This window comes from Octopus sinensis, linkage group LG5, assembly GCF_006345805.1.
Source record: "Octopus sinensis linkage group LG5, ASM634580v1, whole genome shotgun sequence".
Lineage (NCBI taxonomy): Eukaryota > Metazoa > Mollusca > Cephalopoda > Octopoda > Octopodidae > Octopus > Octopus sinensis.
The window spans coordinates 84,408,800-84,423,799 of NC_043001.1; the positions used below are offsets into that span (position 1 = coordinate 84,408,800).

General features: G+C 38.1%; 1 protein-coding gene across 1 annotated transcript in view; it reads right to left on the reverse strand.

The window, feature by feature from the left end:
- The window catches only part of LOC115211974 (protein-glutamine gamma-glutamyltransferase K), a 114,711-nt gene that overhangs the window by 29,952 nt on the left and 69,759 nt on the right, over positions 1–15,000 (reverse strand). Inside the window, exon 5 of the mRNA XM_036503138.1 lies at positions 2,615–2,842. Coding sequence (XP_036359031.1) covers positions 2,615–2,842 — 228 coding nt within the window. The remainder of the gene's footprint in view (positions 1–2,614; positions 2,843–15,000) is intronic.

Sequence of the window (15,000 nt, forward strand, 5' to 3'; positions counted from 1 at the left end):
CAGTCCAGAAGTATGGTAGGGACATCGGTATGGAATTTGGGATTACCAAATACTTAGTACTTAATATGAAAAGAGGGAAGAAAGCTGCCTGCAGCGGATTGCAGTTGCCATCAGGAGATACCATGGGTGAACCCGACGGTTGTGGGTATAGGTATTTAGGAATGTTGGAGCTGGATGACATTCTACACAGAGAAATGAAAGTCGAGGCGTATCAATAATGGCAAAGATGGTGTTGAAATCCAACCTGAATGCCAAATATTTGATTACCGCAATGAATATCTGGACAGTTGCGGTGGTTAAATATAGTGCGTCCATCCTCAAATGGACTAAGGAGGAAATATCAACACTGGATAGAAGGACGAGAAAGCTGATGACGCGTCATGGGGCGCTAGACCCTAAAACAAACGTAAACAGACTATATATGAAAAGAAAGAATGGTGGCAGAGGACTAATTAGTATAGACAATTATATAAAGAATGAAAGGAGAACGCTTGTCGAATATTTGATAAATAGTGATGAAGACCTGCTACAATATGCCGCGAAGGATATGGGTGTAAATGCAAATGAAATGATAAGCAAGGAAGAATTTATCCAAAGAGCTGAGGAGAAGAGAAAAGATGACCTTCTTGAAATGAGAATGCATGGACAGTTTGAAAGGAATACACAGGGCGTAAAGGTTAATACAGCATCGTGGGCATAGCTTGAGCGAGGTGGTTTGAAGTGTACCGTCGAAAGCCTGATCATTGCTGCACAAGAACATGCTCTTGCAACCAATTCAGTGAAGTATAACAACTATAAAACTTCTGACACCCAGAAATGCAGACTGTGGAAAGAATGTGGAAAATGTGACTCACTTGATGAGTGGGTGTGAGAGCTTTGTACAAAAAGAATATAAGCACCGCCACAATAAAATGTGTGTGCATCTTCATTGGCTCTTATGCCGTAAATACCAATATGAAGTAACAGAGAACTAGTATGAGCGTGTACCAAGTAAAGTTATGCAGGAGGGTAGAAAAGTAACGATACTCAGGGACTATGATTTTCAGAGGGATCGTGTAATCGAACACCGTCGGCTGGATATTGTCATATTGAATAAGAGAGACAAATGCTTTCAGATCATTGATGTAGCCATACCAAATGACATGAATGTTGTGAGTAAAGAGGTTGAAAAAAAATCACTCCGAAAAAGTACTCCGAATTGAAAGTGGAAATGGCAAGACTATGGAATGCGAGAGGATAATGTAAAAGTGATACCAGTGATGATCGGAGCGTTGGGCTCAATCCCATTGAAACTTCAAAACTTCTCAAGGCAACTGGAATGTCTAGTATAAAGCAGTCTTATTGGGCACAGCGCACATCTTAATGAAAATATTATCTGTCTGAGGTCCTTGTTGTGATTTGACAGATGACTAAAGACACCGGTGCATTTTTACCTACTCTGTATTTCGAAGGAATAATAATAATAATAATAATAATAATAATAATAATAATAATAATAATAATAATCCTTTCTACTAAAAGCAAAAGGCTTGAATTTTCTTTTTTTGGTGGGGTGGGGGTGGGATGGGGGACCAGTCGATTACATCGACCTCGGTGTTTCAATGGTACTTAATTTATCGATGCCGAAAGGATGAAAAGCAAAGCTAACCTCGGCAGAATTTGAACTCGGACCCTAAAGGCGGACGAAATACCGCAAAGCATTTTGCCCAGCGTGCTAACGATTCTGCCAGCTCGCCGCCGTAATAATCCTTTCTACTATAGGCACAAGGCCTGGATTTTGTGGGGAGGAGAAGAGTCGCTCACCTCGATCCCAGTACTCATCTGGTACTTAATTTATCGACCCTGAAAGGATGAAAGACAAAGTCGACGTCGCGGAATTTGAACTCAGAACGTAACGGCAGACGAAATACCGCTAAGTATTTCACCCGGCATGCTAATGATTCTGCCAGCTCGTTGCCTTAGTGATAATAGTAATACTACTACTACTACTACTACTACTACTAATAATAATAATAATAATAATAATAATCAAGGTCTGAAATTTTGGAGGAGGAGAGCAGTCGATTACATCGATCCCAGTGTTTCACTGGTACTTTCTTTATCGACCCCGAAAAGATGAAAAGCAGCGTCGACCTCGGCGGAATTTGAACTCTGAACGTGAAGCATTCGTCCGGCGTGCTAACGATTCTGCCAGCTCGCAGCCTTAATAATAATAATAATAATAATAATGATAATAATAATAATAATAATAATAATAATAATAATAATAATAATAATGATGGGTAGTCATGATGGGTATATTGGGCTTCGTATATTTTACCCCAGTGTCACTTTGATGGCATGCACTGCTCTCTCACTCAATAATAATAATAATAATAATAATTCTTTCTACAAAAGGCACATGTCCTGAAATTTTGGGGAGGGGACAAGTCGATTACATTGACCCTTGTGTTTCACTGTTACTTAATTTATCGACCCCCTAAAGGATGAAAGGCAAAGCTGACCTCCGTCGAATTTGAACTCAGAATGAGGCGACAGGTGAAATGCCGCTGAGTATTTTGTCCAATGTAATAACGATTTTGTCAGTTCAATAATAACAATTCTTGCCACTCACCGAATGCAAATTGAAGGGAAACCCTATCGGTTTGCGCATTGTAAGGTCTGTTGAAGCGAATCACCACAGTGAATGAGAATCCTCTTCTCAAGACGAGTTTTGGGATTTGTTTCTCGTTCTCGTCGTTCACCTTTGATGTTATCGAATACTCGTCAGTCTCATGCTTATTCGTGTTCTTCAGAATTTTGAAGTCAACATCTTCAACTTTCAAGCAGCCAGGAGTCGGATCTAAAATATAAAAAATACACAGGTAAATAAATAATATATGTATATCAATAGCAGTTAGTTGTAGATAAATAATTTTGGCATTTATAGTTAAGCACAACCTAAGACAAACTAAACAGAACAAATCACATCACGTTATCTTCACATGTGTGTGTGCGTGTGTGCGTGTGCGCGTGTGCGTGCGTGCGCGTGTGCGCGTGTGTGCGTGTGCGCTGAGATTCGTTGCCATCAAACTAAACGCAATGCTCAATCCTTCATCTCCTATAATATCGTCCCTCTGAAATCACTTCCCCGCTCATTTCTCTCCTGCTGCTATTGACCTAGAAAAAAGGTAGGATATAGGAAGCATATATTATTTCTCCCCCTCTCTTTCTCTCATCTTTCGTTGGCTCTGCACGGATAAGGAAATTAATTTCATTACTTGACTGGTACTTTATTTTATCGGCATTTGGGGATGACGAAATGGAAAAGCTAACCTCTGTGGGATTTCAAATAAGAATGTCAGGAGCCAAAACAAATGCTGCAGATTATTCTTTCCGAGACCCTGACGATCCTGCCTATTCCTCACCCCGGGCTGTAGCTAAATAATTACTTTTCATATAGGCGCCACACGGTGTTATACTTTATGTGATGGCTAGCCGTTAAAATTAGCTCTTGTAATTCATCATCATCAATGTCTGGAATTCTTGACTCCGGTCCTAGGACTCATAAGGCTGGTTGCTCGGGTTCTATGGCGGGTAAGCGACCGAAATCACAACATTATAACAGAACTCTAATCTGTCCCAGAGTTGAAAAAATTAATGAAAGAAAGATGACTGCCGTATTACCTAGTGAATCAAGAGTAATCATTCAAGATATATCACGGTAAGTAAAGGTAATCTAGTATCAACTCCTGGGGCAGTTATACAGTCTCCATGATATACAAGTGACCGTGTTCATAATATTTTTCCTGAACAGGACGTCGGCCTATTGCATGTTACTCATTTACAGCTGAATGGCATAGAGCAGCATGGAATGTTTGCTTAAGAACATAGCTCACTGCCCGGTCCAAGAATCGAAGCCAAGACCCTTCAATCATAAACGGGAACGCCTTAACCGCTAGGTTATGCTCTTTCAATGGTGCAAAATGGCCTTACTTCACTGGTACTTAATTTCATCGACCCTGATAGAATGAAAGGCAAAGCTGGTATCGATATGATTTGAACTCAAAGCATAATGAGCTGGGGAAATATCACAACGCATTTTCCCCACCCTGAAACAATTTAAGGTTTCTGTTGACCGATCGCCTTGAGCCGTAATTTAAATAACGAAAAGCATTTTCAGCGTGGAAGGTGTTTATAAGCCATTTAAGAAACACACAAAATCCGTTAGATTCACTTAAACATTTAAATTTAATTTGTCGAAATATTTTCATCGTTTTGAGACCGCGACCTGTTCTCTGACAATATTCAGCACGGAATTTTGTCTGTGGTCTCAGAGCGGTCTCAGAGCGGTCTCAGAGCGACGAAAATATTTTGACAAATTAAATTTAAATGTTGAAGTGAATCTAACGGATTTAGTTTGTTTCTTAAATGGCTTATAAACACCTTCCACGCTGCAATTGTTTTCGTTCCAGCACACGCTCTCAGAAAAGGCCACTTGCTATTCAAGTACATTTCCGAAAAGCATTTTGTTTTACTTTAACGAATCGGCTTTGACTCGCACTTAACACAAATATACCACTAGATCTGACACTAACGATTCTTCCAACACATCGCCTTCATTCACAATTCCAAAAAAGAATAATTAACATAATGCAACTCTGAAATAACACTTTACTTACAAAAAGAACGAAAACAAATAAAATAATTTTGAAAATAAAACAAAAACACGAACCCACCCACTGTGCATACAAGTTACGTGAAAGTTGCCAGACTGGTGAAGTTGAGATCGCGATGTATGAATAAGCATTATTTCTGTTGTTGTTGTTGTAGTAGTAGTAGTAGTAGTAGTAGTAGTAGTGGCGGTGGTTTCTAATTTATTTGAAAGGCTGATAGTTTCCGTAAAAGCACTTGGATCGATCTTAGTGCTTCATCGGTACTTTATTTTATCAACCTCAAAAATATAAAAGGAAAAGATGACCTCAGTGGGCTTTGAAATCGGAATATAACCGGAACAAGGTATTTTGGGGGGACTGTCAGTCCACCGCCATGAAAATCCTTTCCGCTGAAGGCACAAGGCCTGAAATTTGGCGAGAGTGGACAAGTCGATTACATCGACCCCAATGTTTCACTGTTAATTTATCAACACTGAATGGCTGAAAGGCTAAGTCGACCTCGGTGGAATTTGAACTCAAAACGTAAAGACAGACGAAATGCCCATAGGTATTTTTCCCGGCGTACTAATGATTCTACCAGCTCTCCGCCTTAATCAACCGCCATAATAGCAATGATAATGATTTTAAATTCTAGCACAAGGTCGGAAATTTCGAGAAAACAGTGCAAAGTCGATCAGATCGACCCAGTATTCAACTGGTACTTACTTCATCGATCCCGAAACGATGAAAGGCAAAGTCGACCTTGACGACAATTGAGTACAGAACGTAAAAGACGGACGAAATGCAGCTATGCATTTTGTCCGGCGTGCTAAAAATTCTGCCAGCTCTCCGCTTTAAACAGTTTGTTAATAATATCAAACAATATACTGTGAAGAGATACAGTGTATGACCATCAGAAAGTAACTATACATGTTAAAAGAAACTAACAAAGTTGAATCATACTTTACCAACGTTTCAGTAGCAGAGACGCTAAAAGATGGATTAGCCATTGGCTTTCATATAGGACCTACTTCTGCAACTTTCTACGAGGTATTAGCAGAAGACGGGCTAATAACTGGCCAGAAACGGAAGAGAAAATTTGTGGACAGTATATGAATATACGCGTCATATTAGAAAACGTTTAGATATTAAGGAACAACACTGCGCCAAAATATAATGTTTAGAGAAGTAGGCTTTTATTCTTTTACTTGTTTCAGTCATTTGACTGCGGCCATGCTGGAGCACCGCCTTTAGTCGAGCAAATCGACCCCGGGACTTTGTAAGCCTAGTACTTATTCTATATGTCTCTTTTTGCCGAACCGCTAAGTTACGGGGACGTAAACACACCAGCATCGGTTGTCAAGCGATGCTGGAGGAACAAGCACAGACACACAGACATATACACACACACACACATATATATATATATATAATATGACGAGCTTCTTTCAGTTTCCGCCTACCAAATCCACTCACATGGCTTTAGTCGGCCCGAGGCTATAGTAGAAGACACTTGCCCAAGAAGCCAACCACGTGGTTGGTAAGCAAGCTACTTACCACACAGCCACTCTTGCGCCTATATAAATATAAATCCTATAAGTATATATATAAATCCTAGCAATATCACGCGTATCCATTCCTAGATATGAAAATTCAGATGGTCCATAACAGATTTATCATATTGATTTATATCATAAACAAAACTACATGCATTTATTTATAGAGAGATAGCAAATGTGTTCATAAATGCAAAATATAATTAAAATCCTAATCTATAAACGAAACACTGAAAAAAAGACATTCACCGAAAAAAAAAAACCTTAACCAACAACGGGTATTCTAACAAAACGAATAAGCCATCAAACAACACACCTATAAATAGAAAGCAAGAAATACCTCATACACTAAGCCTATTAAAATACACAAACCGCACATAAATGGTTTATTTGAGTCCACTACATATTAACTACAAAACAGATAATAGGTAAAATGTCTCAAATAAAACAATTATTACACTAATCCATAAACCAACACAGATAATATAATATAATACGAATATAATATAATACGAAACGCTATAATTAAAACCTTATTAAGAACAGAGCACAAGTATGTAAGCCTACGAACATTTTAGTAATGTTCGACGTGTTTTCTTTTTTATTTGACTTTAACGAGAAAATAGTGAACTTCACGAGTCTAACTGTTATATTGGGTTCAAAAATACACCACTCTCCTGTCAACTGCTCTTACACTTACCTCAATAAACAGCAGTGGTGCTCGTTGACACGCAACAACATTAGATAGCTTTATATTCATGGACATCATATCTAAGCCATCTTTGCACAACATGCAATTAAAAAAAATGACCATTTAATAGTCAATTATATCTAATTGCGAACGAAATGAAAACGCTTCGGATTACAACGAAAACGGAAGATCATTGAAAGACTAGTAGAAGCACTTCGTCGGTTACGACGACGAGGGTCCCAGCTGCTACGATCAGCGGAACAGCTTTCTCGTGAGATTGACGTGCAAGTGGTTGAGCAATCCACAGACACGTGTACCCCTAACATAGTTCTCAGAGAGATTCAGCGTGACACAGAGTGTGACAAGGCCGGCCCTTTGAAATACAGGCACTACTCCTTTTTGCCAGCTGAATGGACTGAAGGAACGTGAAATAAAGTATCTTGCTCAAGGACACAACGCGTCGCCGGCAATTGAACTCACGACCTTACAATCGTGAGCCAAATGCCCTAACCACAAAGTCACGCGCCTTCAGATTGGAAGACTAAGAACACACAAAATAAAATACCCTTTCTTTGCACAAACCTCGTCCTTAAGAAGCTACATAATTCTGACACAAATTAAATACTGGTTTTAATGTTTCCTTTTTAGTTTTTTGACAATAATTTATTAGGTAATTAGACGTTACCAACATTCAAATCTATAAACTTTCTAACCCGCACATAACTTTTCATATTTTAATCCTTTAGTTATTATAACTGATTTTGTTTTAGACCGAATGGAGAGAATTAGAGACACACGTTGGAACAAAACTTACAGGTGAAACCCAAAGTAATAAATTTATCAAAAAAAAAAAAAACTTTCTTTGCAGCAAAATCAGTATACTCGCTAAAGGATTAAAATTTACCCCAACACCACAAAGATCTAAGTATAATGAAAATTAAAGACACTATTTAGGAATTCTGCAGAAAACTACGAGTTACAGAAGCAATAAGTGACTACAACCACTAAGATGAATCACTGGTTAAAAACAGATGACTTCTGCGACCTTATGTAAAAATTTCCCATATACTTTCCATAAATGAAAAATTAATTCAAACTTCAACTATCTAGAATAGAAAAATCTAATTGAACCACAAAACAACAAAGACCTGGCAATTATAGAAGCAGATAAAGGAAGTGCTGTAGTCCTGATGGACACAGAATTCGACAGAAACCTAGTTTTGTCTATGCTAAAAAACGATGTTTTCTACGGAAAAGTTGACATGTGCGCGCTTGTGTATATGTGTTTGTGAGGATCTTGAAGCGTGTTTCAATGTAAGTGGGTATTTTACGATTTGCATACAGTTTGTGCACATTTTGTTAAGAATATGAGCATAAGATATGTGAGTGGAATAAGCCGTTTGGTGCTGTGTGCGACAGTGTGTACGTGCGAAGGCGAGAATAAGTGTGTACGTGCGAAGGCGAGAATAAGTGTGCGAATGTGTGTGTGTGAATACAGGTGTCAATATAGTGGTTCAGTGAACGCTCACATAAATGTACCAGCAAATATGAACTCAGAGAGAGAAAGAGAGAGAGAGAAGGAAAGAGAGAGACACACACAAACACTCAATTGGCCTGGTTTTACGTACATCATTGCATATATTAAAGCTTCCCATACACACACACTCATGTAAAAACACACACTCGTATATATACCTGTAGGTTTGTGTGTGTGTGTGTGTGTGTGTGTGTGTGTGTACATGTATATAGATGGTTAAGTACATAGATAAATACATATACACAGATAGTTAAAGGGAGAGAGAGAGTTTACAGAGATAGACGCACACTTATAAGAACACACACACACACACCATATATATATATCTATATATATATATATATATATATATATAATATATATATATATATATATATATATACACGTATGTATACATATATGCAAATATAGTATGCATATATACTATATATGTGTGTGATACAGAATACAAAATATATGGGGATATATGTTGTGCGTATATATATGTATGACTGTTAAATTTGTGTGTGTGTGTGCGTGTATGTATGTGTTTGCGTTCTGTACCTATGTGTTGATATTGGTAAATGTCAGTCACGTTGGGTTTGTATAGAGGGCGTCAGCTGAGTTGGTGACATAATATAACTGATATATAGAAGTTACAGTAGGGTTTAAATGTTAATACAGGGTAACAGTGTGCGTGTGTTGGGTGGAAAAGAGGTGGTCGTAACGTTAAATGATGGCGAAGGTATGTCAAATAGATAATTAGGGCGGGAGAGGCACAGAAGCGGACAACTGAATAACGAGCTAGTAAATTATTTATATGTGTGTGTCTGTGTGTATAACAGTCTAAATCGGTATGTGAAAGAAAAGTATTTTGTTAAGTTATTCGTCCTTTACATTTAAAGTGGACTTAAGCATAAAGTCCGATTTTATTGAATATAATAATAAAATTGTTCCAAAGCCGTGCCTCATTATGGACACAGTCCAACGTATAAAACCATTAAAGGATACTTATAACAAACAGCTACGCACGCTCCTCCCCACGCATGGGTATTATATATACGTGACCGTGTATGTGCGTGCATGTGCGTGTGTCTGTGTGTTCACCAACACGTGTATGTATGTCTATGCGTGTATGTATGCATGTTACAAAAATACATATAGGTACATAGTTTGAGTGTCGGTTGAATAGCGTGTTAAAGTAAACCTCACCCAAAAACCTATCCGAGACAGGCAAACTAACAGATACATACAAGCTCATATGCATGAATGTAGGTGAGTGTATACATAAATTACATATACATATATTAGAGGCGTACGAGTGGCTGTGTGGTAAGTAGCTTGCTTACGAACCACATGGTTCCGGGTTCAGTCCCACTGCGTGGCAACTTGGCCAAGTGTCTTCTACTATAGCCTCGAGCCGTCAAAGCCTTGTGATTGACGGAAACTGAAAGAAGCCCGTCGTATATATATATATATATATATTATATATATATCATATATATATCATATATATATATATATATGTGTGTGTGTATGTCCAACATCGCTTGACAACCGATGCTGGTGTGGTTACGTCCCCGTAACTTAGTGGTTTGGCAAAAGTAAAAGAATATATATATTTATATATACATACATGTATATATATACACCTACACGTGTGTGTGTGTGTGTGTGTATATACATACATACATATATATATACACAATAGGTACAAGGCCGGAGATTTTGGGGAAGGAGACTAGTTGATTACCTTGACCTAAGTTTGAACTCGTAACAGAAAGTTATAAAAAGACCAATCAAATATCGCTTAATGTGCGTGTGTGACTGCACGTACATAGTTACATAGCGCGTAAACACGCTTTCCCTACAGACATACTTGTACACCCACTTATGTGAAAAACAAAGTGGAGCATCTGATCATGTGAATTGCTTGATTTAAAAAAGAAAAAAACACAAAACAATTTTTTTTTTGAAAAAAAGCACACCACTTCATATAACATTAAGATAAACCCTCCACTAAACAATACATGCTGAAGAAACAAAAGATACTTTTATTTCTCTCAACTAATGGTCATAAAACTAATTATTTTTCTGCTTTTGGCGAGTGGGCAGATGTAACTGTGACTTATAAAGTAGGCAGAGTCATAGGTAGAGTAATAACCGAAAGTCAAGGCGGCGAGCTGGCAGAAACGTTAGCACGCAAGGCGAAATGCTTAGCGGTATTTCGTCTGCCGTTACGTTGTGAGTTCAAATTCCATCGAGGTCGACTTTACCATTCATCCTTTCGGGGTCGATAAATTAAGTACCAGTTATGCACTGGGGTCGATATAATCGATTTAATCCGTTTGTCTGTCCTCTCTGTGTTTAGCCCCTTGTGGGTAGTAAAGAAATAGGTATTTCGTCTGTCTTTACATTCTGTGTTCGAATTCCACCGAGGTCGACTTTGCCTTTCATCCTTTCGGGGTCGATAAATTAAGTATCAGTTGCGTGCTGGGGTCGATCTGATTGACCGGCTTCCTCCCACAAAATTTCTAGCCGTGTGACTAGAGTAGAAAGGAATAAACGAAAGGCATGTCAAAGATCACAGACAGCAAGTGGTGTGTTGGTATGCCAAAGTTCAAAGTGCTGTAAAATATATTTTTGTCTGTTTTTCTTCCATGTAGCTTCAGGTTCAGTCCCACTGAGCGGCATTTCCGGCAAGCGTATTCCTTCTACTATTGTACCAGGTGAACCAATGCCATGTGACTGAATCTGGTGAACGTAATCTCTTTGGAAGCCCAATATTTGTCATCGTCGATTGTTTACTCTGCACGTCCATTCTGTCGTTGTTCGTTCGTTCGAAGCTCTAACTCTCCACAAATTTTGTATTGTTAAAATTTCTGGAAGCTGCTGTTTTATGAAGGGTTCCTATCTTGTCGTTGAAAGCATGAAATATGGAGTAATTAACAGTCGACAACTGAGAAGGGGTTAGACTACTTTTGGTATTTTGTTCCGTACTTGTCTCATTATAAGTTTATGTATTTTTCACTCGTTGGTGATGTCCTATACTTGATGTATTTTATGTGTGTGTGCGCGCGCGTGTGTATGCATGCTTTTATGCGTGTGTATATGCCTGCTTGTTTGTGTGTCTGTATGTTTCCCTTCCCACTGATTGACAATCGGTATTAGTGTGTTTACATCCTCGTAACTTAGCGGTTCGGTAAAAAAAAACCCAGAAAACATTTAACTACGAGACTAAAAAATGTGTATATATATATATATATATATATATATTATATATATACCTGTGTCCATTTGTTATACTAAGTCTATGAGTGAAACGAGTAAAAAAAAAAGAAAAAAAAGGTGGGTGTGAGCTATGGTCTTTCATATTAAGCAATGCACTCCTAAAATAAAATTCAGAATTCTAAAGAATGCTAGTAACTAGCTCTCATACTGATTTATAACGTACATCTGCTCTTCCGTAAAAAGAAACAAAAAGTGAAAACAGGCAGGACCTTTGTCTTTAGATATTTGCGGACCATGTTTTAGCAAACTTAGACGGCATGATGAAAACGAGGCTATGTGTTTTGCCATCAATGTCATATCTGTTTTAGATATTAGATCAAGGCCTATGCCAGTTATGTTTCTGTTTCCTACGGGAATATCGCTATGCTAAAACACGCAACGATGAAGAAAGCGTTCTGTCACGCATCACGACTTTTTATTCAAAATACTTTATTCCAACGACCTTATTCCAACGACCTTATTCTAACGACCTTATTCTAACGACCTTGAAAGGCTGAAAGAGAAAGTCGTCCGCTGTGGCATTTGAACTCGGAATATGGAGGATGGAGAAATGCCGCTAAGCATTTTGCATGTTCGCTTCTACCAGTTCGTTTCCTTAAGACGTGACAATATACTGACGAGAAAAGTGATGATAACACAAGCATACAGTGAAAATGATATTACTGAAGTGGATACTATGAAGGAATTGTATATGTTTAAATAACAGGCTTCCCACAATTCTAATCTTAAGAATTGATGAGGAAAACTCCTTCATGTAGTAGAGTGGAATCTCATATCAATTGATAAATTCTACAATGTATACAGTTATTCTCTTACAGTATTTTTAGTCTGAAAAAAAGTGGGGTGTAGAGGTCCGCGCGCACGTGCTTCTATATGTATGAACGCAGTTTGGCCGAATGTAGATTGTCAGATAGAGAAGTTAAGTGGTGAGCGAAAGAACATCGTGAAAGATAAAGGCGTTTACATGAAAGGAATTAACAAGAAGTATGGAAAAAACATAGACGAAGTGGGAGGACAAGAAACAGCAAATTTGGACGTTGCAGAAAAATTTCTTGATATAACTTTATAAATTAGGTAACAAGGTGATAATGAAATGGAAAGAGATTACAGAGAAAATGATGACGAGGTTGAAGGTAATACATTTTCATTTCTAACATTGGCACAAAGGCAAAACACAATTATCACCGATGTATAGTGGAATACATAGCCCCAAGGAATTATTTGGTACTATTTGAACGACACCAAATTGAAAGAAAAGAAAATTCAAATCACGCAACTTAGACGTTCGAAAAATTAAGTGACATGCTGTTATAGTTATCAGAAACGATATGCTCCAGTAAAAACCCTTGGCGGTGGGCGAACGCTATTTAATTAATTAATTCAGTTCATTATTGCCATAATAACTTTGATTTCGGTTCAACTTGATTTGTACTGACCTGAGGAAAAACAACATCTCTCCTAGGGATCCTAACAGATAAGGAGGGATCGCCTGCTGTATCCTGTTGTCTGTTTCGAGAAAAAGACATCGATAAAATATGTACTATGCTGAAGTATTTATTAATGGCATCGTCTAATGACTGATGCCATTAAAAGACTATATATATGTATATGCGTTGTGTATGTGTGCCATCATAATGTAAACATTAATACGCCCTACCTAACTTACTATTAATGATTTGTATATCAGATGATGTTTGCACTAGATTAAATATATTTTAATATATTTGTTTCTATATTACCCACAGGGGGCTAAACAGACAGGACAAACTAAAGGATTAAGTTGATTACATTGACCCCAATGCGTAATGGTTCTAATCTAATCAACCCCGAAAGGATGAAAGGCAAAGTTGACCTCGGCGGAATTTGAACTCAGAACGTAAAGACAGACGAAATACCTATTTCTTTACTACCCACAAGAGAGAACAAACAAGTATAGACAAACGGATTAAGTCGATTATATCGACCCCAGTGCGTAACTGGTACTTATTTAATCGACCCCGAAAGGATGAAAGGCAAAGTTGACCTCGGCGGAATTTGAACTCAGAACGTAGCGGCAGACGAAATACAACTAAGTATTTCGCCCGGTGTGCTAACGTTTCTGCCAGTTCTCCGCCATAATATATTCTTTTCTACTCTACCCACAAGGTCCAAAATTTTGGGGGAGGGGTCCAGTCGATAAGAATGACTCCAGTACGCAACTGGTACCTAATTTATCGACCCCGAAAGGATGAAAGGCAAAGTCAATATTAGCGGAATTTGAACTCGGAACGTAACGGCAGTCAAAATACCTATTTCTTTACTACCCACGAGGAATTAAACACAAAGAGGACAAACAAGAGCAGACAAACGTATTAAGTCGATTATATCGACCCCAGTGCGTAACTGGTACTTATTTAATTGACCCCGAAAGGATGAAAGGGAAAGTCGACCTCGGCGGAATTTGAACTCAGAACGTAGCGGCAGACGAAAGGCCTGGTCGGAGGCTTAGTAAAACTGAATCTGAGAGGGGAATGTGTTGAATAAAATAATTTATCCTTCTGTATTTTCTTTTATCTAAAGCCAGGAATTTTTTTAGCACTCCCTCGCATATGTGTGTATATATATATATATATATCGTTGTTGTGTGTGTGTGTGTGTGTGTGTGTAAATAATCCTTTCTACTATAAGCACAAAGCCTCAAAATTTGGGGTCGCGTGATAGTCGATTACATCGAACCCCAGCCCTCAGCGGGTAATTAATTTATCGACCCCGAAAGGATGAAATGCAAAGTCGACCTCGGCGAAATTTGAACACAGAACGTAGCGAAGCGTGAATTACACATAAACATTTCTCCCGGCGTGCTTGGGTGACTGTCAAGTACTTGATTGGTACTTAATTTATCAACCCCCGAAAGGATGAAAGGCAAAGTCGACTCTGCAGAATTTGAACATAGAACGTAGCGGCAGATGAAATACCGCTAAACATTGTACCCTGCGAGCCACCTTACTACTACTACTACTACTACTACTAATAAGAATAATAACTATGATAATCATGAGCTTACAGTGATCACAGGGTATTGGCTACAGAAAATAAAGTAATATTCAAATATATAAGCTCTCGACGGAAAAAGGTGGGTATCAGTTCGTTGGGGGCTTGTATGGCCCATTATAAGACTGTTTTCTTTAACCAATACACGGTGATCGCTTATAAGCATTAGGCTTCTAATTATTATTATCATTTGCGGAATTTTCACTCGTCACTGCTTTTTCTATTTAAAGTATGCATGTAAATATATATATATATATATATATATATATATTAGTTGAAACA